The 27,802-nt window shown below is 36.4% G+C and overlaps 1 protein-coding gene and 2 pseudogenes across 3 annotated transcripts in view; 2 read left to right on the top strand and 1 right to left on the bottom strand.

The window, feature by feature from the left end:
- KIF24 (kinesin family member 24) overlaps window positions 1–27,802 on the top strand; it is a 49,409-nt gene that overhangs the window by 13,243 nt on the left and 8,364 nt on the right. The window contains exons 2-8 of one of the 3 annotated variants that reach the window (XM_011381414.2): window positions 2,164–2,811; window positions 6,604–6,793; window positions 12,078–12,175; window positions 16,197–16,412; window positions 19,026–19,113; window positions 24,236–24,357; window positions 25,169–25,274. In XM_011381414.2, the coding sequence (XP_011379716.1) occupies window positions 2,189–2,811; window positions 6,604–6,793; window positions 12,078–12,175; window positions 16,197–16,412; window positions 19,026–19,113; window positions 24,236–24,357; window positions 25,169–25,274 (1,443 nt within the window). In that variant the 5' untranslated portion in view covers window positions 2,164–2,188. Of the gene's footprint in view, window positions 1–2,163; window positions 2,812–2,842; window positions 2,990–6,603; window positions 6,794–12,077; window positions 12,176–16,196; window positions 16,413–19,025; window positions 19,114–24,235; window positions 24,358–25,168; window positions 25,275–27,802 lie in introns of all 3 variants that reach the window. The other 2 variants (XM_011381416.2, XM_023524068.1) reach the window with 2 other exon arrangements.
- On the bottom strand, window positions 13,555–14,526 carry LOC105306422 (annotated as a pseudogene).
- On the top strand, window positions 23,014–23,131 carry LOC111732258 (annotated as a pseudogene).

Genomic DNA, 27,802 nt, shown 5'->3' with positions numbered 1-27,802 from the left:
TAACACAGAAATAACAATCACAGTAGTAATAACTACTAACACTTATTGGGTACTAAGTATGTACTGGGCATTATGCTGAGAGTTTTAGAAATATTTTCTCATTGAAACCTAACCCTAGGAATTGTGGGGACTATTACATTCTCATTTGAAGTTGAGAAAAATGAGTTTCAGAGATGTTAAATTAAATAACTTCCTTAAATTAAGTAAATTAAGTAGATAAAAGGTCACACATTTATCTACTTCATAAGATTGTTTGGAGGTTAACAAAGTACTTAGAATAGTGCCTGGTATATAGTTAATGCTCAGAATATACTTACTGCTATTGTTCCTGAAGCACACAGGAAATACTAGTTACCCCTTGCTAGCACTTACCTCCCAGAAGAAAAATATAAATAGGGTTTTTCCTGGAAATGATGGGTATTACAGATAGAAGAAACAGTAGTAGAAGAATTGGTGGCCTGGTTTAACTACTACATTCAGGTGTTTGGTGGTAAAATGGTAGAAGAGGGGAGAAATGAAAGGTTTTATAGGGGTAAGGGATAGCTATTGAGCTATCTTGAAAGGTGGGACATAACTCATTGTAAAGGCAAAGGGAGTTGGGAACATTTCAGGTAGAGATACCGCATTTAAAAAGATATAGAAGTGCTGTTGCCGTTATCTACTGCTGTGTAAGCTAGAACTTAGTGGCTTAAAACAATTATTGTTTTATTTGCTCACCATTCTGTGAATCAGATATTTGGGTTGAGCTGTTAGATAGTCCTGATCTCACCTGGATCACTCATGTGCCTGTAATCATCAGGTGGCACTACTGGGGCTAAGTAGTTGCAGATTGCTTCTCTCAGATGTCTAGCTTTGGTGATGGCTGTAGGCTGAGTAGCAGAAGAGTTCCAAAGCTTTAGAAACTGTAAGGGCTCTTGAGGCTTAGGCATAGAAATCAAAAAGTGTCATTTTTACCACATTCTCTTGGCCAAAACAGGTCACAAGGCCAGCCTAGATGCGATAGGAGGAGAAATAGACTCCTTTTCTTGATGAAGGGACCTGCAAAGAATGTGTGTGTGTGTCTTGTTTTTGTTTTTTTCAATCTACCACAAATGGAGAAGGGCAGGATCAGTTTAGGATATGTTACTTAGCCCCTTTGGCCTTTTCTTTAGCCTAAGTAGCATTTCCTCCAAAGTTAATTATGCAGAGTCCTTTGTCATTATTACTCGGCCTTGACCTCTTTCTCTCTTTCTCCTAGAGTGAAGACAAAATATAAGTTAAAATGAAAAACAGAAAGGCTTTACCATGAACTAATTGCATTTTGAAAACCCTGAATTATTAGACAGATTTTTAAAAGAAAACATAGTTTACTTTTGAATGTTCTTGTGAACTTGAACTTAATAGTGGTATGGAGAACTTTTTAGGGTCCTGACTTTAGTAATAGACCAGGATTATATGTTATAACCACATGATTTGTTACTATTTAATTAAATGTCTTGGCATATTAAGCATTTTAATGTGCAACTTTAAAATCTTGACCCTAGTATTAATTTCCTAGCTTCTGTACATGTAGACATCTGTGACCACCTACCTTTTAGAATGATCTGAAATTGTGACTCAGCAGATTCTGAAAAAAGATGTTTTTACCTCTTTATACAACTTTTACTAGTACTCAGCAGTTTCAAATGAGATTTTCTCTGAGTTATATTAGTTTATAGCCCTCTGTAGTTTGCTGTTTAACTTTGCTTCCCATTCTGAGATTTCTTAGCCTTTGTTCATTAATCATGGAAAACAGTTGTGCAACATGCCTTGGTGTTAACTTGAACATCTAAAATTAGTCTTACTATAGTCAGTGGTTGGGAGCGAGGTTTCAGTAGTTTGTGTCATGTGTTAACTAGATATTGCAAGGTTGGAAGGAACTCCCTAGAAATAAGTAAGTGACTTGTGTTAAGTGTGTGTGCATGTAGCTATGTATGTATTACAATTGAAAGTCTCTTTTTATTAAGCAAATGAACAAATTACATCTGTTACTTGTATCTTTGTTTATGCACTATGTGTTTAATCATTTATTTATTGAAAACCTGGTATGCTAGAATGCATGTTTGTTTTGTACTTTCATTTTTAAAGGAATCATTGTATTATACATACTGAATTTTAAATGAATGACTTTTTTTTCCTCTTCAGAATTTGTAGAAACTCTTTTACAAAAATGACATCCTGGTTGTATGAATGTCTTTGTGAAGCTGAGCTTGCACAGTATTATCCTCATTTTACTGCCCTTGGCCTTCAGAAAATAGATGAATTAGCCAAGATTACAATGAAGGACTACTCCAGATTGGGAGTCCATGACATGAACGACCGCAAACGTCTCTTCCAACTTATCAAAATCATTAAGATTATGCAGGAAGAGGATGAAGCAGTCAGTAGTCCAGAGCATCCTCTTCAGAGAAACAGCCTGTATATCAAGCCTCGGGAACCCAGATCTGGACCTCGCAGGCAACTGCATTTTGATTCTCCTGCTGACAACAAAGATAGAACTACCAGCAAATATGAGTTTGAAATGTGCAATTTATCAGATTTTTCTGCAAATGAACAGAAGTCTAGTTACCTAAAAGTGCTAGAGCACATGCTACCAGATGATTCCCAGAACCATACAAAAACAAGAATCCTGAATGCCACAGCTGCTGATTCCTATGTGCAAACAGAAACTAATACTTTACTCTTTTCATCAAATCACTTTTCTCCAATACTAGGGGATTGTAGTATTCCCATTATTCAAAGAGTCTCTCATGTTTCAGGGTATAATTATGGAATCCCTCATTCAGGTATCAGGTAATTATTTTTATCTTTTTTTTTTTTGGAGGGAGGGTGACCTCAGGCAAAGGCAGTCTTCTTCATAACCAGAGGAGAGGAGCCTACTTCTTATTTACAGAAAATGATAGCAAACAGCTTCTGCATTGATAATAGAAATACTTCGATGGAAAATTAATGAGGAACTGGGACTTTTCAGGTGAGAGAGATGTTATTCAGGTACATCAAACAGCTACTACTTGCCAAGATCTGCTATTATTTCTATAGCAGTCCTGTTTCTATTATTTATTATAGTGTAACATTGATACAACCAGTGCATCCATGAAGGTAAAATAGTTAACTAGGCTTCTACAGTGGGTAAAAAAAAATGCATTCCACAGGATTTTTTTTTAATGCTATCAAATTCCCTTAAACCAACCAGGAGACAAAGTTTAGTTAAAAACAGAGCATATAGTTGAAGTATGTCTTTGGAGCAGTTAGTTTACCTGCACATGTTGAAATATTGTCCTGATTTTGAATACCTTCTACAGTTCCATCCCAAGAAGGATAGATGATTTTTATGATTGCAAAGAATATGACACTTCTGATAGAGTTTAGGGTTTGAGAATCAGGATGACAATAAGTTCTTTTCACGTAGAGTTTCAAGTTAGAATTTGAAATAAAGTCCCTAAAAGGTGAAATATCGAGTAATAACCTAATACAAACATTGGTGTAATAGATAAAAAAAATTTTTTAATAACATGTATTGCTTGTTTTGTTACTTTAAAAGTTTTAGATGGCGAGTTATAGAGAAACAAGGTATTTATATATGGTCTTATATTGGCTAAGGTTTCAGAGGATCTCATAGCCAATCAGTTGTTTTATTCCCAAAAAAGAAGGCCTAGTTTTAAAGATAAAAGTACCTTTAGTAATTTGAAATACTTAAAGTAATTTTAAAGTGTTTCTGAAAGTTTTTTTGCGGGGGTAGGGGGTGTTTGGTTTAGCAGAACACAGCATTTAATACTGTTTTCTTTTAATTGTGAGAGAACTAGATTGTCCCATGACCATCAAAACCAGGATTGCCGTTTTCCTGTTGGTTAGCTCAGTGGTGAAAAAAACAAATATTTTCTTGAATATTATAGTCTTTCCTTGAACAACACATAAAAATCTAAATAGGAATTATTTATAAATAGAATAAATATACCAATTTGCATTATATATTTGAATAGAATGTATATTTTAGTTTAAATATTGTTATTTTATTTATTTGGCAAATATTAAGTACCACCTCTGTTAGGCTCGATTCTAGATATAAAGATAATTAGGATATCTGGAGACGCTTAGTCTCTATGAGGATGGGGTAAGTGGGAAAACAGACTATCATCTGGTGAGATAAGTGCTGTTTTAGAAGTTGATACATGACAAACCCAGGGCTTTTTCAACTTTTATATCATTATTATCTTAGTCTTCCCATTTTTTATTATACATATGCCCCTCAACTTATAATGGGATTACATCCCACCCATCGTAAGTTGAAATATCGGAAGTTGAAAATGCACTTAATATACCTGATATACCAAACATCATAGCTTAGCGCAGCCAACCTTAAGCATGCTCAGAACACAGTATCCAAAAAACACTGGCAATAAATAGACCATTGGTTGTTCACCCTCTTGATCACTTGCCTGACTGGGAGCTGCAGCTTGCTGCCACTGTCCAGCATCATGAGAGAGTATCTTACCACATATCACTAGCATAAGAAAAGATCAAAATTTGAAGTGCTTTTTCTAATCAATTTGTACCTCTTTTGCACTATTGTAAAGTCACAAAATCATTAAGTTGAACCATTGTAAGTCGGGGACTGCCTATATAAAAGAAATAGACATAAGAAGGTACATTTTCCCCAGTAATCCTCAAAATTGTTTTCTCACCATACCTTAAGTGGGAGTCAGGATTTCAGAACTTAAGGCTTGCTGTTAGGGAGTCTTCTATTCAGAGAGTGTTCTCTTTGGATGCCTCAACTCAGAGTTCAGAATAAATTGCTGACCTTGGAATTTTAATAAGTCTGAGGCATTTAGCGAACTGGTTGCCCTGACTTAAATTTAAGACTTGAGTAGACCTAACCCCAGCTGTCTTATCTCTTTGCATGTGAGACAGGGAAGATTGGGCATTCAAACCTTTTTAATGCCTTTTAAAAGAATATTCATTCCTTTTTGTCCCTTGAATTTGAAAACTACAGTCCTTTTGTCTGTGTGACCCATCCTAAAGTCCCTGGTCAGTTTTAAAAAGGACATTTTCTGTCCTCTTTGATTAGCTTTATACAATTAGATTATTAACACCAACTACTAGAGATTTTAATACAAAGCCTTTGTTAAAATGATGCATTTAAATTTTGCTTTTTCTTGTAAAAAATCGAACATGCAAAAGAAGAGAAAATAAAACAATGAACCCCCATGTTCATCATCTGCTTTTAATGATTGTCAAGATTTTGCCACACTTAACCTCAAAATGGTATGTTTTTAAAAGTTTGCTATATGGTGGTTAAAAGAACGAAATATGCCTTAAAAGCCTTGAGTAGTCCTTTATACATTATATTAGAAATTTCATTTGCTATTTTTACTAATTTAGATCCTGGCAAAAATAACTTTCTAGCCAGTTGAGGGCTCAGAAAATTGAAATTGATAATGAAGCAATTATATAGTGAAATATCCTGTGCAAAATTTATTATAAAAGGCTTTTTAAGGGCTATTAATCAAATTCTAAAGTATAAAGGAAAGGAATAATTTGTCTTGCTAAGACATTCTTAGTATATAGACCAAATGCCATTGATCCTTAGAAAACTCCTACTTTCAAGAATCCTACTTTCTTGTTACCTAGCTTGAGAGGAATTTCTATATAGGTATATGGTCAGTTCCTATATATATGATGTACATATGCATACCACCATAAGCTCAGCAAGTAAACTTGATGAATTTTGTATCCCTAACCCAAAGAATATTTGCCTCAAATATTCTGGATATTAAGATTGATGAGTTCACTGAAGTTAGAGCCAGAGAAGAAATGCATCTGAATAGAAGAGTGAATTTAGTAGGCAGAGCCAGTCATAATATTGTCCCAGGAAGAAGAAATATAGTATTCTAACAAATACATATCAGGGTGGGCAAAAAGAGGAAGTACAAGAACAAGGCAAAGGAAGAATATACCTGAGAGAAATGGGGAAAAGTACATTGAAACCTACCACCTAATTTAAGGTATTTAGTAAACTCAGGATTTAAAAAAATTAGATTGAATGATCAAGAAGACAGTAAATGTACAAGGATAATTGGATTGAAAGGAAACAAGAGATATGGGTTTGGGTCTTGTAAAGGCCTTGGAGGGATGGTAGCATATTGCATTAGATTTTGAGGATTGACTAGCCTGAGTTTTGGGGACATAAAGAAAGAGTATCCTCATCCATCATTAGAAGCCTTTTGGAAGACTACATCTGGAAGCCAAACACACGTCTTGGAGCTAAAGCAACTTTTAGGATTTGGGAATGTTTTTTGTTCTTGTTTTTTGGTCTGGACAAAGGATGGGATGGCATAGGGATGGAGATAGAAATAATCAGGAAGATTTAGCTAATAAGAACTTTCCCAATGTCAAAACTTATGTAACTATATATGTATGTATATATGTGTGTATATATATATATATATGTATATATGTGTATGTATATATGTGTATATATATATATATGTATATCACCATGTATGATAAAATGTACTGATACTTTGATCTCTTAAGTAGCCTTATCCTATTAGTAAAAATTAAAGCCCACTTATTAACATATATCAGACAGAATACCTCAGAGAAAGAGAATTCTTGGACTGAGATGGAGAAAATCAGAGTTTGCGTTAGAAAACGCCCTCTGGGCATGAAGGAGGTACGTCGTGGAGAAATTAATATTATTACTGTAGAAGACAAAGAAACTCTACTTGTTCATGAGAAGAAAGAAGCAGTTGACCTCACACAATATATTCTGCAGGTATGATGCTTTCCTTTTGTGTTTGGAACTAATATTATCACGTGTCAAATTTTTGCTTTTTGAGTGGCTGCGTACAAATTCTAAAATTCATTTTCTAATTTGTTGGCATGCATCCCTGATGTGACATTGCATTAAATCATTGCTATCCTAGACGTTTAAAAAATATAGTGCAATGGGGGATACCAAAAACATAATTCCTCTACTCTAGTACAATAGAGTTGCATCATACATTTACTTGACATACTTTACATGAATTTATACATATTCAGCAAAAAAGGGCTAATGAGGGGATAAAAAGAATTTAAATAATGAATTGGTGATAGAATCAGTCATCGAGCATATGCCCCAAAGTGACTGAGATGGTCACAGAGTCTCAATTTTCACCTGTCTCTCTCAGTGTGAACTTCTCACTCCGCCAAGTGTGAGTCTGGAGTCTAATGATGTAGAATCTATTTTTGAGCAACAAGGCCACAAATTGTCAACCCATTGCTTATTTTGATTCTCAACTGTCTCTGGGCTTAGACTTATTTGGTGGAAGTAGAGCTCTTGAGCCGTCCACTTTGTACAGGGTAGATTGCACTGAGATATGATTTCACACCTAACATACAAAGATTTAAATAAAACACTAGTAGTTCCAACACATAAAAATTGTTCACTCTTTGCCAGAATGATCATAGAGAGTCCAAGGAGAAAGGGTTTGGTATTGAAAGGAACTTACTCTAAGTTGATAAGTACCCTAGCAGTAACTCTCCAGTCTCGTATGGAAGCAGCAAACCCCATAGGTGGAAGATATTGTAACTTAGATACTCCTAAAATTGTGAAGCAATTGTGAATAATCTAAAATGGGGGATAACCCACCAGATGTTAAAATTTGGGAATTAAAAGTTTCTTACTCTGAATCTGCCTCCCTATAATTTTCACATTACATTCATTTTGTTCTCTCTCTCGCTCTCTCGCTCTCTCGCCTCAAAACCCAGTGACTGGTAGAAAAAAAAGTGGTGAGTAATCTGGTTTGCTAGCAGTTCACCTTAGCCAGCTAAGATCTTACTCTACTGGAATAAATCCTTTAGCAGTGAAGTCAAATTGTTAACTTTCCCCCCTTTTACACTTGCATTGTTCTTTTTCTTTGCTAACCAAAACTGGGTTTCACAGTAACACTCAAAATAATCCACAGTCTTTCTATGGGCACTAAATTACTAGGCCACTGTATAACCAACCCAGTCACTTTAACAGCCTTATCGATTGCTGATCAATGCACAATCTATTAGGTCTAGGTAGGAGGTATTTATTTTGAAGATGGTCCAAATGAACAATTAGTTGTAATTATATGTGTTCCATGGCAACTTACAGCCATAGTAATAGCCCTATCCAATCACCATCTACCCAAGACTGCATTAATGATACTTTTGTCACAGTAATTCCCTCAAGGAGACATCATCTTATCTTTTGTATTTTTCCATTATCCCAAAACACAATAACCTTACTTCTTTGTTATTACCATTGGTCAATACTTATTGAATACCCATAGTTTCCATAGCACTTTCTCTGCTGTTTGAACTTTGGACCTTTGCTCTCATAGGTCAAAGTCCTTACCTATCAATGCTATAATAAAAAAGTATTGGGAGGGGTTTTTTTGCTCCTTTTTCCTTACTTAAATAGAAGAAAAGGGAGGTTTATAGCAAATAAATAATGATCCTAGATTCTTTGGGTTTTATTTATCAAACTTATTTAGGAATTCAAACAATATATGTGTTCGTTTAATCGAATATTCTAGCCTTTCAAATCTTTTGTTACTTGGTATATATGACCATATACATATAGTGTGCCATCCTACTTACTATTAAATTTTATATCAACTTAATAAGGAAAAAAACAAGAAAACAAACATGTTTCATTTCAATTTCTTCAGTAAAGAAAAAATATTAGAAAAAAAAGTACTGGAATATATCAAAAGTCAACAGTGGCTATCTCCGAATAGTAATATTTATAGATAATTTAGTTTTCTCCTCTATCATTTTTCATGTTTTTGAAATGTTCTGCAATCAGCTTTGTTGTTTTTATATAAAAAATAAAACATTTATTTGAATATGTTTAAAATTATAATTAACATTCAGTATTATATTAGTTTCAGGTGTACAACATAGTAGTTAGACATTTGTATAACTTTCAAAGTGGTCCCCCTGATAAGTCTAGTACCCACTTGGCACCATACATAGTTATTACAATATTATTGACTGTATTCCACATGACTGTTTTGTAACTGCCAATTTGTATTTCTTAATCCTTGTCCAACCCCCCTTCCATCAGGTAACCGTCAGTTTGTTCTCTATATCTATGAGTCTGTTTTTGTTTTGTTTGTTTATTCTGTTTTTTGGATTCCATGTGTAAGTGAAATCATATGGGATTTGTCTTTTTCTGACTTATTTCACTTAGCATAATACCCTCTAAGTCCATCTATGCAAATGGTAAAATTCAATTCTTTTTATGGCTAAGTAATATTCCTTGTATATACATACCACATCTTTATCCAGTCGTCTATTGATGGACACACATAGGTTGCTTTCGTATAGTGGCTTTTGTAAATAATATTGCTCTAAACATAAGGATGCATATATTTTTTTGAATTAGTGTTTTGGATTTCTTTGGATTACTACCCAGAAGTGGAATTGCTGGGTCATAAGGTAGTTCTAGTTTTAATTTTTTGAGGAACCACCATACTGTTTTTCATAGTGGCTGCACCAATTTGTTACCCCACTAACAGTGCGTGAGGGTTCCCTTTTCTCCACATCCTTGCCAACACTTGCTGTTTGTCGATTTATTGATGGTAGCCAAAAAACTTTTGAATAGGATAGATTCACCTATTTCAAAATCAAAAGGTACAAAAGTGTATTCAGTGAAAATTGTCTCTCTAATCCCATTTTCTCCTTGTATTACCTGTTAGAAAGTGTAGCTTTCCAGACATATTATATAAATATATATTACTTTCATAATCTGAAAAAAATTATTTAAAAAATTATGTAACTGATCATATCAAGGCGAAAGGGAGTGTTAATCCAACTTCATTGATAAAGTCTAATCAAATGAAAGTATATGTGATATAAAAGACTTTATGAATTATAATAATCTTGCATGTTCACATTTCTTTGTAAGTTACGTACAAAAGTACTGGAAAAATTGATACCTAAATTGTATCGGAAGGAAAGATACTAATCTTTAATCAGTAAGTGCTTTCTAAGGTGCTTCCTGAAGAGTTAAAGTATTCACTAATATTTATAAAAGGAAGGGAAGACTAGCCATATACTCAATGAAATAAAAGGAGACCAAAAAATGTATTCCCACATTTACTTCTGTTCATTTTTTCTTATTTTCCTGAGAAATGCCCCCCCTCCACACACAATATATTTTGCTTTTGATTTCATACTTAACTATAAAAACCTATGGTAATATTTGATCAGTAAACAGATTTGTCTTGATTAAAGACCAGTTATGAGTTAGCTATAAATCATGTTCATTAAAGTCAGATTTTAGAAATATATTTTATTCTTCGTTATTACCATTTTCAAGCTTAATCAAAAGTATAATGAACCCCCATATAGCTATCACCCAGCTTCAACAATTGTAAACATTTTATTATTTTTGGAATCATATCACATTTTTCAAAGCACTAAAAGTTTACAGATCTCTTTATCATGCTACAGAGATTCATTATTTTCTCACCTAACTTTTGAAGATTTTTTCTAACCGATAAATTCAACTTTGTGGCCCCAATTTCTTCTCAGATGACCTAACAAATTTCCTTTCTAGTGTAATGTAATAGTACCCGAAACAGAATCAAACCTGGGGTAGAATGACCCACAGTAAATTGGCCTCAATTCATCTTTCTGCATTTGTCCATACAGTTTGTCCTTAACTGAATATTTGGAGTAGGCCTAAAAGGTAACAGAAGACAGGGCCTCTTCTCTTGTTCATTGCGTATAGACAGACTGCCATTATGATGCTGCAGTCAGGCTTGGAATTATTAGGATTTCTTACACAGATGTAGTTGAACTGCCAACATGGTAAGCTTCTAAATTATGCAAATGATCATGGCTGCTGAACTAATGCTTACCAGACCCAATTTAATGGAGTCTCCTATCCTTTTCCAGATGGCCATGGTTTTTTATTTGGGAGTCAGCTTTCTCTCCCCAGCTCCCCACATTCAGGCAGTTGCCAAATTTCTCATGCGTCCGTCTCCTCTTTATTTCTATTATCATCATCTAATTTAGACCTTTTTTACGTCATCACTGAATTATTAGTGTCCCTGTTCCCAATCCATTCACAGTGTGAAGCCAGATTTAACTTCTAATAAAATGACTCAGCTATCCCTCTCCTTTTCAGTTTTTTTTTTTAATTATCTTTTCACAGTTTACCGAATTAAATATGAGCATTCCACCTTCTCTCTTAAGATTGGTGTCCTAAGACCCCTACAAACTCATTATTGTAGCCTTCTATTTCACTTTTCTACCTACCAAGATCCTATATTTCAACCACATTGAATCTTCCATGTTCCTCAAACAGTCTTTGTGTTTTCCTGCTTGGCTGTTTGCTCATGTGTCCCCTGTGCTTGGAATACCTTCCCTGCCTCCATCTCCGCTTCTCAAATTCCTCTTCTTCTCCCATTCTCATAGTCTCTCCCAATAAGAGGGAATATGTTTCTCCTTTTAATTTCACATGTACTTTATCTCTCAAGTTTTTTCTGTCTTATAGTCATTTGTATACTTGTCTGGATTAACATCTTTAGGGGCTGGGGTGGGGTAATGGTAGGGTACTATCAGTATTTTTGGGCTCCTTGAACTGCCTACTGCAATATACGTAGTACCAGTTAAACAATAGATGTTTATGGAATTAAAAGTCAAGCTGTGTAACATATGGAATGGAAGTCTTCATCTAGAATCCCCCCAAAATTTCAAGTATCTTAGCTATTGCTAGTCTATGATGATAATCTTCATAGATTTCAGTTCCTCTCCTGGACTTAAGAAGGATTGGCTCACTCTTGTACTCTTGTACTCATCAGTTTACTTAAGAGAGAACAAAAATTGTGTGCCTTAGGTTTTACATTATAAGAATGTCTGCAGAGATCTCAAGTAAAATAAGACTCTGTCATTTGATAGTTATTGATTGCTTATTTCTAAGTTCATCATGGTCAATTACTATTAGTTAAAAATGTATTTGCACCTTTATCATGTGTTATCTAGAATATGGTTGAAGAATTCCTTTTTCTATAAATATCAAATTTCTTTTTCAGCATGTTTTTTATTTTGATGAAGTCTTTGGTGAGGCATGCACCAATCGGGATGTATACATGAAGACTACTCACCCACTCATTCAGCATATTTTCAATGGGTATGATAGTAATTATTTTCTTCTCTTTTTATTTTCTATAAATTATATTTAAAAAAATAAATATCACTTATCCTTTTCATTCCTTTTGAGTTAAACATGAATTTGTGTTTTGTTCTAATGAATTTAAATTAGTCTCTTCTGAACAATTCAGTTTCTCTATAGAATTTACCAAGCATTTAGAAAATTTCAGCAAAATTTCTTTTATATTGATGATATTGATTCTCTACTTAGTGGAAAAATACAAGCTGACAGCAATATAATTTCATGAAAGTCCTCAGAATAAAAAGATTGAAGTGGTTGTAGTTAGTTTGAACTTTTAATAATAGTTCTGTTAACATTTTCATTGGAATAAGATAGATAAGTGACTATTACTTATCTATCATATTAAGATAGATAAGTGACTATCAATAAGATAGATAAGTGACTATTACTTATCTATCATATTATTTTTCATAGATGTATTTTTTAAATTTTGAAGTAATTATTCATACTTAATAAACATTAAATGGGACAGGAGCTTCTATTGTACATTTAAACCTTAGGTATGTGCAGGTTGAAAATTCCAAACAACCAGCTATAGTTGCTGATTCCAGAGTATTTTGACGTTTATTTTTTTTTAATAACTTTTTTAAAATTGAGGTGTAAATTACATGCAGTAAGATGCACAGATCTTAAGAAGTATTCAGGTTTGATGAATTTTGATAGTTGTGCACATCCAAGTACCCAATACCTGGAATAAGGATGTGTCTACCGCCCAGAAAGGTTTCTAGTGTCTCTTTTTAGTTAATTCTTCACCATCACTCCCAGGTCTTATATAAGACTTGACCTTTCTATCACTATAGATTAGTTTTGCTTGTTCTAGAATGTCAGAAATAGAATCATTACAATATGTTTTCTTTTATGCCTGGCTTCTTTTGCTTAGCATGATGTTTTTTGATATTAATACATGTTGTTATATGTATCCATAGTTTTTATTGCTGGGTAATATTCCCCTCTATGAACACAATTTGTTTATCCATTCTCCTGTTGATTGACATGTGGGTTGTCTCCAGTTTTAGACTATTATGAATAAAGCTGTATAAACATTCTGTACAAGTCTTGTGAACATTTTCATTTGTCTTCGATAAAAACCTAGAAATGGAATTACTGGGCCATAGGATAGGTGTATGTTTATAAGAAAGTGTCGAATAGTTTTTCATGCACTATTTTTTTGATAGTTGAAATACAACTTTATTCTAATTCTAAACAAAAGGGGGTGGGAATGACAATAACAAACAGAGTTTCACCACTGAATATTGTGATGTGACTGCAGCAGTCTTATATTTGAAACTCAAAGAAACAACCACATTCCAAAACAGCTAAATACGTACGTCCAAAAAATGAAGGTATTTTTTTAACTGCCACGTTCACTCCAAAGCCCATTCATCTCCTTCACCATCCAAAAGATTAAGCACATGTTCTCCTTAGCTATATAATAAAGTGGCAAACATGCTGCACCACTGATAACAGGACAATTGCCAATAAAACTAGACTTTTGAAGGTAGGCTCCAGCTTCACTTTCTCACAGGTCATCATCCTCATCACCATCATCCACAGGGAGAGCAGTTGTCTGAGCAACCACTGGATCATGCTCATATTGTGCTGCCAAAGATACGTCCATGACAACCTCTGGTGAGGCAAGAGCAGGCACAGCAACAAACTCCAAATTAGTGTCTCCATCCAGTTAGTTTTCTAGCAAGCTAGAGGAAGGGCTTTTCAAAGTTGTAGTTACTTTTGGCAGAAATGTCATAGTACTGAAGGTTTTCTTATGGTAGAAGACAATTGATTTTGCCTTAACTTTCCTGTCCTTAATATCCACTTTATTGCCACACAACACGATGAGGATGTTTTCACATACTCATACCAGATCTCTGTGCCAGTTTGGCACATTCTTGTAAGTAACTCTTAAAGTTACATCAAACATTACAATGGCACACTGGGTTTGGATGTAATAGCCATCTCTCAGTCCACTGAATTTCTTCTGACCAGCCGTATCCCATTCAGTGAACCTAACAGATCCTCTGTTGGTATGAAACACAAAGGGATGGACCTCAACACCCAAGGTAGCTTACATACTTCTCAAATTCACCAGTCAGATGACGTTTCACAAATGTAGTTTTTTCATTTCCATCGTCACCAACCAATACAAGTTTAAACAACTTGGGGTTCTCCTTGGGCAGTCATCAGGATGTTACTTCCAGAAGCATCTCTGGGCCTGTCTGACTGATCCATTCACTATTTTATACTCCTAACAGCAATATATGAGAATTGCAATTCTGCATTCTTACCATATTTGGCATTGTCAGCCTTTTTTATTGTAGCCAATCCAATGGATATGAAATTATATCTTATTGTATTTTTAATTTGAATTTCCCTAATGCCTAATGATACTGAACATCTTTTTGTGTGCTTATTTACCATTCAGATATCTTCATTTGCCTATTTTTTTTTGTGTTGTGTTTTTGTTATTTTGAAAAAATTATTTAAATTTTTTACAATTATTTAAATGAGCAGGCTAAAAAAGTTATACATCTTTCAGGTTGTTTCTTATGCACAAAATCTAGGGAATGCTTTTTGAGAGAGAAGGTTTCTAAAATAAGTTAGAAATCAAATAAGACATTACCAGTAAAAAATAAGGGAGTTGCAAGTTAAGTGTAACTTAACTGTAAATTCTGTAAAGTGTAATAGAGATTCTTCATGCCTATATTTGTGTTTTTTTTAAAGCTCATCACTGAAATGCTCAAAAGATAAGCTAGATTACATTCTTTGCTCTCATTCTACTAGATCTTCTTCAGTGTATTCAAATTTCCTTCTATAATTCTTTTCTTAAATGTGCCTCTGCCACTGTATTCAAGTATTCATACTATTGGGAGCCATGGTTTAAAAGACAAGTAACCTGTCTCTGCTTCCGGTATCTTAAATCTGATTAGCTCCTATCTCTAGATTCTCACACTTCCATGCTTCCTTTGCTCTGGTCACATCACTCTTTCTTTGTTTTCTATCTGGCTTCACATCCCTTTCTATGTATGCATCTCTCTGCCTACCTCTAGCTTCCCCCTGTTCCTGTGTCCATACATACTTTTTTTTCTTTCTACAAGTAGCTACTTTTATTAATTCATGTGATTCCCATAATAACTATTTACTACCTAACATATTCACTTTCTACTTAGTACTACATAGTTGGGCCCCATAATACTCAGGTAATCTTGGCCTCCAACTCCTCTTAAAATATACTGTGATCTCTGTAGGTTGGTCCGCCAACTCTCTTCTCCACTTCTTATTCTACAGTTTTCCACTCATACAGGGCGTGTGCAAACATTTATCCACATCCAAGAATAGCGACTCTCACTTAGAATCATAGGACATCAAGGCTAGAAGGGGTCTTAGAAATCAAGCAACCCAGTAATGTATTGATGAAAGTAAAAACTGGGGCTTTTAGAGAAGCTCTTTTATGAGTCCTTCCTCAAATATTCTGCTTACATTGATTTCACTTCTGTCTAAAGTTCCTTAATATTCATATGAGTGGTCACTACTTTCATGTTTATCATATGATCTTCTGTTATTTATTGTTTTTAATTCTCTATTACTTGTTTCACCAAACTTATCTTTCAGGATTAGCATAAAATCTCTAGGATCCTCTAAAACACCTAGCAGGAGTCTTTGTTTCCATTCACCAAATCTAGAGAATACTTTTTGAGAGAGTAAATTTCTAAAATAAGTTTGGTGACCATTTTCCAGTGTTGTCTCGCAGTCTTACCAGTTTCATAAAAAATTACTGTGAGAACTCATACTGCTTTGAGAATGTTTTTTCTTCTTCCTATGTTTGTTATAATGTAAAGCCCACTTCTCCTTAAAGGATTGTGTGTTTATGGCTGAATTTTGTCAAGGTTTCTTCTTTTACCTGACTTTTGTCATTAAAAATCTATATAGAGATTAGCATTTATCTAAACATGTATAGTGATACAAATTATTCTTCCTTCAGAGGCAATGCTACTTGCTTTGCATATGGACAGACAGGTGCTGGAAAGACCTACACCATGATAGGAACTCATCAGAACCCAGGACTGTATGCTCTGGCTGCCAAAGATATCTTCAGGCAACTAGAAGTATCCCAGCCAAGAAGGCACCTCTTTGTGTGGATCAGCTTCTATGAAATCTACTGTGGACAGCTTTATGACCTCCTAAATAGAAGAAAAAGGTACTGAATATGAGCGGGAAACTGAATCTGTTCATCATTTTTTAAGCCAGAGTCCCACTGAACCATGGAATTTAATGAATCTTCAATACGTTAATGCCCTTGCGTGAAATGAGAGTCTCCTAAATCAGATACATATTTTCAGCTATAGAAAAATATAAACCAGCCTTCCATTAGTATTTTTTAAGTGATCAGTATCCTCTTTATCTGATATTTTGGTCTGTAAAAAAGGTCATAATTTCAAGAAGTTAGGAAACCAACGTATACTTAAATCTCATCCTAGTCTTTTGACCAATTATTACACTGGAAGAACTTTAAATAATGTTTCCCACTTTCTCTTGTTCTTTTTCTCAATAACCTCAAGGAGAGATTTCTGAAATCAGTAAAAAGAAAAGGAAAATCCCTTTTATTTACATTAAACTTTTAACTCTTATAGGACTTAAACTCTTGCCCTTGCAACATAAATAGTAATTTAGAAATGTATTCAGTAACTGATTTTAAATCCGTATTGTATTTTTCTGGCAAAGTTTTATTTAGGTTGAAACACATGACTTTAACTGAGTAGGAAGCAAGGAATTGTGAAGGTTATCAACTGACTGAGAGAATAGGGAGGAGAGCGGAAGTAAGGGAGGTGGAAGGATAAAAGCTTGTCATGACAGAATTAACTAGACCTGAAATGTGTTGAGAGCAGCCACACCAAGTGGGGAAGAGTGAGCTGAGGCCGAGCATGGTAGAAGGCTAGGGAAAACCAAATCAGTGAAATAGACGAGCCCACAACAAAAGGATTCAAGCCCCTGTAGAGCTGTCCAAAAGTTCTGCAAGCTCCAGGCAAGCACTGGAATGGGGGGTGGAGGTGGAGAAGCAGCTCCATTTCAGTAGGGAGAGCATAGAAGGGCCAGCCCCCATTGTAATGGGGCACTAGAGTACTGAGTAGCGTAACTGGAGAGGCCACTGAGTAGACTTAGGCAGGCCACTGTCTTGTGGACTATTGCAACAAAAAGGGACCTTCGGATATGCCACAACTCAGAGAATGTATAGATTTTGGGGGTTCAGTTGTGCCACAACTGCCAAATAAAGGAGGGTGCCACTCTGAGGTTGCTTTAGCAGTTTCTCTTCTTTTCTACCCTCTCTGTTGTTTTTGAAGTGTCAAGTTAGATTAATCACAACTTTGCTTCCAAGACCCAACATTCTTATTAGGAATGTTTTCCGGTCAGAATGGCTACTTCCTTTAAAAAATAATTGGCATGAGAATGAAAGCCACTGTTGTGCTATGTGTGTGGTTTATGTGAAGGGATAGTCAGATTATCCAGCTGTTTGTGAGTGTAATTCTTTAATGAATGACCCAGATATATTGCCTTACATTTTTGCATCCTTTAATTATAGCCACAGGATGAGAGTATGCTAACTCCTGGGTTTGAAGCTTCTCTAAGACTCTCTAGTGAAGACCCAGACTTACTCGCAAGTGTCTTGTGCTGTGGGTGGTTTTTTTTAATCTTTTTTAATTGACTAATATCTGTTTGTTTCCTCCCTTTCCAGGACTTCTAAAATGTCTTGATCTACTGATGGCATCCTTTCTTGGTTTAGAGTTGTTATGATTTATCGTGTTGTTTTATTAATAAAATATATTTTCTCTAATAATAGTGGGGCTTTGACAAAGGTAGATAAAAATATAAGAGCGTGTGTGTGTGTGTGTGTGTGTGCGTGCGTGTGCGTGCGTGTGTGTGTACACCTTAATCTTAATCAGTTTCCTATTAAGGCAGAAAAATAATAGTCTTTGATATATTCAGTACATGCCCCTTGATGGGTGTGGTTTAATGATGATAGACCATAACCACTCATTACCTTACATGCAGGCCTGAGGCATTCAATTGCAGCACCAGGCTCTTCCTTGCTTTCTTAGAAGGTATATCAGGACTCTCTATGTTGCAAGTAAAATAAAAGCCCACTTATACTGGCTTAAGGCATTTAAGGAAGTCATTGGCTTATATAACTAGACAGCCTAGAGGACATTTAGGCCTTAGGGTCTTTTTACTCCAGCAGCTCAGGACTGTTATAAGAACCCAGTTTCTTTACATCTCTTTGCTCTACCTTCTATGATGTTAGCTTCATTCCAGAACTGTCTCTCTTGTGAATACTGAATGGCTGCCACTGCTCCCAAGGCCACATGCTTTCTCTCCCACAGAGAAAGAGCACCTCACCCTCAGGTATCTAATAACCAGAGACTAGGACTTTATTTTGATTGGACCTGCAGAGTCCCATATCCACCCCTGAACTAATCACTGTAGCCAAGAATACACCATCCACTGATTGGCATAGATCTGGGATATATGCTCATTCTTTTTTTTTTTTTGATTCCCTTCACCTCTTATGTGCTCTTTCTTTTAATTATAGCCAAAGATGCTGATTTGTTTACAACAATCAAGGACTATCCCTGAAGCCAGGGATTGGGGTCAGGAGGTGTGGGAGTGGGTGGGGAGAATGCATATCAGTTCTACCCAAACAGCAAATGCTATTTAATGGTGGGAGAGTGTTGGAGTGGTTTCTGGGGAGGCAAGAACAAAGTCTATTACATATTACAGCAGCTCTGCCATACCAACCATGTTCTTGAATCTGCAGGCTCTTCGCAAGAGAAGATAGCAAGCATGTGGTACAGATAGTGGGACTGCGAGAGCTTCAGGTGGATAGTGTGGAGCTCCTCTTAGAGGTAACTCTTCCCTCTTTACTATGCCACTATATCAGACAAAATACAAGAAAAAAAAATTATTTTGCTATCAGCAAGTAAAATGGACTCAGATTTAGGTATGACAAGCATACCACTTCACATTTATAAAAGGTGAGTCCTCCTCTGAGAAAATAGCTTCTTTATAAGTTGTTGTCTCAGTGCTATGGTAGTGGGAGGCATGTGGGAGAACCTAGTGCGTGAGAGGATACTCTTGGGCTAGTTTCAAAGGCTGCTAATATGTATTTCTCTGGTATTCGGCATTATTCATAAGTCAAGAAGTGGCAATACTCACCTTTAGAATAGCTTCACAGTATGCCCCTCCAGGGACTTTGGTGCATGAAATGGCAGGGTGGCTCACCATTGATATATGTCTTTTTCTCACAGTTTCCTTTTCCTGGGTCAAACAGATAAATTTTGTTTAAAGGACCAGACCTCATATTTGTGTGATTATTAGATCCTGAGTCCTGGAATCTAAAACTTGAAGATGCCACCTGAATGTGACTGTTTTAGAGAGTCACTCTAAGGCCAAGAACCTTTCTAGTGATTGCAAAGATAGGCACAGAACAAAAGTGTGTGGAACATATTGAAGGAGCTCCCCTGAGACAGCGACCATTCTTACTTGTCCAAAGCTACCTCCACTGTAGAATCCTAAAGAAAATTCTCATACAACTATTCCCTATGTTCCTCTTGCCCCCACCTTCCCAGGCCATTCCTTCATTTGGTCAGGAGTTTCAAGAGAGTTTGTTCTTATGATGCCTTTGTCTGTGGATGTTAGACCAAATGAATGGAAAAGGAATAAACACTAAGAGGGAGTCCCTTTTCTTTGGCTGTAGGTCATAACTGTGCTAATGAGCAATCTGGTGTCAAATCACACTCCTATCCTGGAAGAGTTTGTGGCACTGCTCTATCCTAAAGTATGTTTCCTAGGAAAAGAAAGAAGTTTCTTATTAGTCAACATATTATCACCATTGATACCTCAGTCTGTAGTACAGACGAGGTTGTACAGAAGGAAACCAAGGTGGTGAGATCGAGGTGGAAAGTTGATATAAATTATGGATATCTGACACGGTTACCCTCATAAACATTTATTGACTCGAAACAATAGCACTTGCTAACTCAGATGTCACACTTTATCGCTCCGGTGTCACCATTCATGCTTACTCAGGTGTCACCCATGTGTTTGCTTAAATGTCACCTTCAGGTGTCATCTTTAAGTGTTATCCTCACAAATCACCCTCAGGCTCACTTAGACACTTGTTGCCTGCCTCACAACTGACAGTTTTATTTTTCACATGGGATTGTCCATCCTCCAGGAAGTCTCCTTCCAGGTGTATTTTATTACCTGGTCTTGCCAATGCAGGCACCAGGATTTCCCTGCCTTGTAGAGGACTCACTGACTCATCCAGGTTTGGAATCAAGATTTTGTCGGTCAGGCAATTAATGAGCATTTTTTTCAGTTGTAGAGATTTGTGGGTTTTTAAGTCATTCCTATAGCCATTTCACATATTTATATTCCTAAACTTCTAATAAATCTGCTTCATATTTTATCATTTCCTTGGCTGTATTGGTAGTAGAGACCGCATAGCAAGAGCTTCCCCTAGATAACCCTCAGTTATATGCCAGTGTAGAGACTTAATCTGTACACAGTGCCTCTCCTACCGAAGTGTTCTTAGCCCTTCTTTGTTATTTGTGCAGGAAACTTAGTGATTAAAGCCTTGTAACCAGGTGGAGCTTGGACCCAGTGCTGTGTATCCTTGAGAAAAGTCCTTTACTTTTCTGAACCTGCAACATGAATGATAGTAGATGATCAAGTCACGTAATAGAGAAGAAAATGAGATAATGTACATAAAATGCTTACTGTGATGCTAGCTCATTTTGTCACATCCATTACTGTTACTAGTAAGTCCCTCAGTGTTTCCCAGTGCCACAGAATTCAGCAATTGTCTGTACTTTCTATTGTGGCAGGTTCCCATTTCACTACTCACATAACCTGTTTAGTCTAAAGGACCTAGATTTAGAAACTTGCCCAACAGACTTTAGCTACCAAAGGAGGAATTTAAGACAGAGGCAGTAAAAGAAAAAGAAGGCCTAGTGATTATTAAGGTGATTGTATTAACTTTGGTCTACTCCAAGACTTGCAAACAGATAGTCTTTTTTTCTCTTTAGTCTCTTCCTCCTTCCCTCCTTTCTTTCCTTTTTTTTTTTTCTTACTTGTACTGGGGAGCCCATGGAATCTCCTGTTGATTTATCAAGGTCTATTTCCCTATGAAACTGATTGTTTTACATTTGTGAAAAATCATTTGTTTTGGAAGTTTACATGGAGATGTTAGTTCTTTAGCATCTTTTTAAAAAATTAATATTTACTGAAAACTTACCATATGCTAATCATGGTACATGTATTATCTTTTTTAGTCCTCATAAGTAACCTGTGAGATTACCATTTTATAGATAAGAAACTGAGACCCTAAAAAATTAAGTAATTTGCAAGTGTTCACACATTGCAAACTGCTGCACTTCATTCATATGTCATTTATAAAAGTTTGTGTGACAGTCTTCACAAACTTGCTCATTTTTTATTCCTCAGAGCTCAACCCGCTTTATTCCACAGTTTCTGAAAGAAATGGTGATTGCAGGTTGTTACTGAAGCTGAGGAAACAACCAAGGACCAGAAATTCCTTCACACCTTTCCTAAAAGACATTTAGTCAGGAAAGGTTGCCTCAACATACTGTTTTCTAAGGCACACTCACAGGTACCTAGTACATCATGGTAAACAGGTACAATGAAAAGCCCAGTGCAAAACTCTGTAATAGAACCCCAGAAGCAGTCTTTCTTGACTCCCCTGGGGGTGAATTTCACCACAAGGCCATCCTTTCAGCTTCCTGTCAATATCCACAGTTCTTGGCCAAGTATAATCTTGAGGCCTCTCTGAGCTCTCACTAGGTCCCAGCAGAAGTAGCATCATTACTCACATGTGGCCAGGGAAACCTGGCTTCTGTTCCTAGCCTGACAATATTCTACCTTTGTGACCTTGCATAAGTCACTTCTCTGTGATTCCTCCCTTATCCGTCAGGCGTATTGCTTACACAAACGTAGAGATTTAAAAGATTTCTCCTGTCTCTTTATGGGGTTTGTAAAAGACAAAATAAAACACAACTGTGAGAACCCTAAAACGCTAGGAGGAAATACACCAGAATCTTGTTAACTCTGGGATGCTGGGAGGTATATATTTTCTTTATGCTTTTCCTATACTTTCCTAGTTTTCCACAGTAAGCATGTCTTGATTTTCTAATGAAAAAGAAGAAAGATTTGATTAAAAGAACAATACAAATCTAAGATTATCCATCATCATTGCATTACAGCCTATGTAAGCATAAAGTCAGAACCATAGGGAGAGGCTAGGATGAGGAAGTGCATTTAAACTGGATGAGTTAGTCACAGATATGGCCTTAAGTGACCTAGCCAGCATCCAAGCTTAACAGTGCTTTTTTTTTTTTTCTTTTTTTGGCACTTGACACACCTAGTGTAAGGGATTACTGCTCTAATTATTCTAATTTCTGATTAGCAGCAACATGCTATCCATGCAGTTGATAAACCAGTTTTATAAATTAACAGGTTCTTCTTACAAAAGGATTCATCAGGTAGTCCCTTTAAACTTTTAGCAAGCTATTTACAAAATGAATACATTTAGAATATGTTTCTAAATTTGATTCTAAAATATAATTCTGTATCTCACATCCAGATAATCTTTAGTAACATAACTATTGCTTAGACCATGGAGGAACTTAGTTAAATTTTTAAAAAGCACAAGCCCGTTCTTGTTATTTTGTGGCCTGTTGTTGAAATTTTACTGTCAACTTTCAGACTCTTATTTGAAAACTGTAGTCTATGGTCCTGCTACCCTGAATAAGCCCGATCCCATCTGATCTCAGAAGCTAAGCAGGGTCAGGCCTGGTAGTACTTGGATGGGAGACCATCTAGGAAGACCAGGTGCTGTAGGTGTAAAAAATAAAAAAGTAAGGGATTGTAAGCTGACAAGGTCCTTCCAATCTGTGAGGTCAACCAAGGGTTGACTCGCCTAAAAAATAAAAAAAAAAAGTAGTTTAGAAAACTGTAGCTATGTTCAATGTGATATAAGTTAAGATTCTGAGAGATTGAGACAAAATGAAATAGGACTTCCTTACCCTTAATTCACTACAATATAAATGTATTTATCATCAGTGCCCCACAGTATAGTAGAAACCACACGGACTTTGAAGTCATATGTACTGTATATGGAATTTGGTTCTTCCATACCACAGCTGTTTGTGAGGAAATCAACCTCTGAGTTTATTCCTCAGCTATAAACTAGGCATAATAATCATATTCCCCTCACATCAGGCTATTGTGAGGATTCTATCAAATATTTTTAAAGATCTTCACCTTTTTGATTGTCAGGAATCAACATTCCTCCCTCTATCTAAAATCAGGACAGCATGTCATATATAGCTGTTTTCAGTGCTAGAGGCCAATCCTGAGGCTTTACCTCCTCTCCCTAATTCTCTTGTAGCCCGAGGGACCCAGATTAGTCTTTACTCCCATTTGGAGTGGCATTGGTCTCAAAAGAAATCATGGGCTAATGGCAGTTGTGATATCTTATCACTTCCATGTTCCGACACATCAGGCCTGGCCTCTTTTATGACTGCATCCCGGTGGAACAGCAGGTGGATGTGATTAGTCATTCCATGATGAACATTTCCGTCCTTTGTTTCAGTTACTAAGATAGATGAGTATTATGAGACCTTGCTTTGGAGCCAAGTTATACCCTAGGGATTTTAGTTAAACTAAATCTATCAAAGATATTAAAAAAGAGTGTATGAAATCAAGAAGTAAATTAGCTCTTGAGCTATTGAATGTTCCCCCGTAAGATTAGTATTCCACGTTGTTTTCATTGCTGTTGGGTACTTTATATGATTTAGTGTTTAGGCAGCTTCCTACATGAAGGGAAAAAGCTGCAGTGTACTAACAAAGTTACGTGTCTGTTCTCTATTGCATTGAGTCGACTCTTAGGAGCCAGAGGGCTTTGTTTACTCCTTGGGGAAGTCACCCTATGGATTTTATTTTCAGGTGATCCTGAAGGGCAGCAAGGAGCGCAGCACCGGGGCCACTGGAGTTAATGCAGACTCCTCCCGCTCCCATGCTATCATCCAAATTCAGATCAAAGATTCAGCCAAGAGGACATTTGGCAGGTGAGCTGGAAATATGCAGAGAATTGCATTGTCTGCTTTTCCCTAATGTGACTTTGAAATATGTTATCAACAACAGGACACCCTGCCACCATGGATTTCTTTATTTCAAGGATACAGAGTAGAGTTGTTAGCCCTGAAATAAATCATTGTACTGAAGTGCCATCAGTTGATTAACCATGAAGTAATGACCTATTGTTGGTCAACCCTAAGTTATTAAAAGGGACATTGATTGCTTCTAATGTGAAACACAGTATCAGCAGAGGAATAGCAGAGAATGCATCTCAGAGAGCTTACAGGCCAAAAAAAAAGAAAAGAAAATTAATCCATCCTTCTTGAAAGAAGCCATGAGACAATTGGGTACATTCATTGCTTCTCTGGTGCTATCTTAGCAAACTCTGCCACACTGATGGATGAGCCTATCTCATCTCTGAGTAATGAGTCTTTTTTTCTTTCTTTTTTCTTTAGTTTTTTTGGGGGCTGGAAAGCAGCCCACTGAAGTTTCTATTTAATTATCTAAGTGGTCCCTTAAGCAATTTACATTGTGGTCATTTAGCCTTATGGGAAGAATGTTTTATTAATTTGTTATACTTTCTTACAAATGATTAAAACCAGTGGAAGTGTCTGGGTGAACAGTGCCAGCAGCAGTGGATAGATCAGTGTCTTGCAATACTTTTGGAAAGCTGACAGTAATGCCTTTTTTTTTCCTGAGTATGAGCCAGTGTTAATTTCTTCCGGCCATCACAAAATGCTGACTGATGTAAAAAGAAACCAAAGCCCCAAAGAAGTCATCCCTGCTGTGTCTTTTCTCTAGGATCTCTTTCATTGACTTGGCTGGCAGTGAAAGAGCAGCAGATGCCAGAGACTCAGACAGACAGACAAAGATGGAAGGAGCAGAAATAAACCAGAGTCTTCTGGCTGTGAGTTGTTTGAAAGCTTTAATCTAAAAATTCTTCTTGAGAGAATTTGCCCCACCCGAGTGGCTGAGAGTGGGGTGGAATCAACAGAGCACGGGCATGAATTCCAGGCAATGAATTCCAGGCTTATAGATAGAAGCTGCCCAATCAAATTCTCGGCAATTCTAGGCAACTATTCCCTTGTCTCCCTGCCTTCTTTGAAAAGGGGGAACGATCCAATGATGAGACGGTAGAATAATGAGATTATAATAATACAAAAGAAACAAAGCACAACAAACTCATTGGTCACGTTTAGGTTACCAGAACACCAACTCATTCTGAAAACTGGTAACGACAAAGAATCAAGAATTTATCTTGCCTCCACTGTATGAACTGTATTTCAGGTTCATCAGATACTTGAGGGAAAGTTCTTTTCCAGCTAATAAATACAGAAGGAATATTAGAATTACACCATTTTGGAATCCCTAATGAAACAATGAATATAAGTGATGCTCATCAATGGCTGCTAAAACCATTAGGTGAAAAAGGCTGATGGGAAATGTTTTAATGGAGGAATTAGGCTGACAACACTTGAATCTTTCTTCTTAAAATCACAAAAAGAGACATCCATTCTCTCTACCTCCTGACATGTTCCTATAGGATGTCTAAGAATAACCTCTGAATTCTTGCCAGAAAAAAAATAGAACCTAAATCTGATTAAGCCTTTAAATCAGCATTTCCTAATATGTGAGCCACAAATGCAAACCATATATGTAATTTTAAATTTCTAATGTCCACATTAAAATACATGTACTAATTATATTAAATATATACTCTTAATTATATGTTTTAGTTAATCTGATATATTCAAAATATTATTTCAGCATGCTGCTTATATTGTACATCTTTGGCTAGTTGGAACCTTTTCAAATATGTTCCTGTGTCTTCTAGTCCCTGATAGCTTCCTTCCTGGCTCTCTGTAATGACTAGAAGTTCTGGGCTCATCTTGTACATTTCCTTCCCCAGGTTTGAATCAGCCATTTATTCAATCAGCCTTGGTTTTAGAGGGAAGTGGAATTTAGAGACTGTTTAGGGGTGATAGGGGGGCTTACTATCATTGTGTTAGTCCTTGCTTCTAGCCCTTTCTGATGAACACGGCTAGAAAATAGATTTCGTTTTTTAGAAGGAGAAAAATATATCACGAATTCATACTAATAAATTAATTCGAAATTAAGATTAAAGAGTTTTTGCTTAACTTTTTTGAATTTGTATTTTTCTCCTTCTCTCTTACAGTAGAATTGTTAGTTCCTAAAACATTAATATAATGTATTTGCTCTACTTCAGTATATATATATTTCAAAATAATGCTGATATTTCTCTGTGAGGTACACAAAGATGTCCCTTGTTTCTTTCCTGGGCATTTCTCTTGGTTCTTCCTAATGTTTAGTAAATTCTACTTTCCATTCTGATTCAGCAGGGCTAAAGGGACCAGGTTCATAGGGATTGGTGGCCACACTTGGATTTGAGTATATAAGGAGCAGGTATAACTAAGGGGGCCAGGGTTTGGTTACCTGTTCATCCATTCTGGAGAATCTTCCCAGTGCTCATATCCCAGGGAATATTGGATTGATTTGTAATAAAAGAGGAAATTTCCTTATTCCTTCTTATACTCTGCAGCTTCTTAGATAGAGGAGAGTTAGCTGCAGGCATCCCTGACTGCAGCCGGGAACAGCCACAGCAAATTCTCAAGGCTACTTACCTGTTCTTGGTGAACTCCCAGCACTGGCACTTCCAAGGAATTCCTTCCAAGCTCTTTCCTCTCCTTTTCATTTACTGCCTTTTAGCCTAGATTCATGACTCAGAAATAAAAGATCTCTCCTCCCTCATTTTTCCCCCGACCCCTGCTGTGCCTGTTACCCCTAGAAGTCTGCATACCCTGGTCTATGCGGGCATTAGTGATGTCCTGTGAGCACTTCTTTGAGGGGCTATGCCCAGGAGCAAGTGACATGACCTTGCCTTTGGGCCACAGTTCTGGCTTTTTTTAAGTGAGGAGGTAGACCTAGATGATTTCTAAGTTCCTTCCCAGCTCTGACTCTAGAATTTCTCCTTCCCCATTCAGACAACTTATGTCTGAATCTACACTTGAGTCTACACCTATAGGTGTGCACATGTAAGTGGGGAGGTGGAAGAGTGGCATAGATATTTTCTTTACTTAAGCGCTTCTGCAGTTGGGAAGAGTGTGATGAGAGGGAGCTGGCAAGCCAGAACTGCCACTGCATAAGCTTAGACTCTGGGACCTGTGGAAATGTCCCTAGGTTTGTCTGCTCCATGCTATCAGGATCACAGCTTTTAAGTTGGGAGGCCCTTAACCTAGGCACAGATAGCACAGGATAATGTTTTCTAGTCTAGCTTGATTTTTCTTGTTGAACAAGAAACTATCAGGGCATTTTTGACTTCCTTTTGGAAGACTGACTGACTGACTTTGAATGTAAGAAAAATCTGATCTATTATTCTCTCATTGCATGTGATATTTGATGTGCTTGTTATTTTCA

Source organism: Pteropus vampyrus, unplaced genomic scaffold (genome assembly GCF_000151845.1).
Source record: "Pteropus vampyrus isolate Shadow unplaced genomic scaffold, Pvam_2.0 Scaffold436, whole genome shotgun sequence".
Lineage (NCBI taxonomy): Eukaryota > Metazoa > Chordata > Mammalia > Chiroptera > Pteropodidae > Pteropus > Pteropus vampyrus.
The sequence above is the reverse complement of the archived record's forward strand: the minus strand, read 5'-3'. Positions and strand labels throughout refer to the sequence as shown.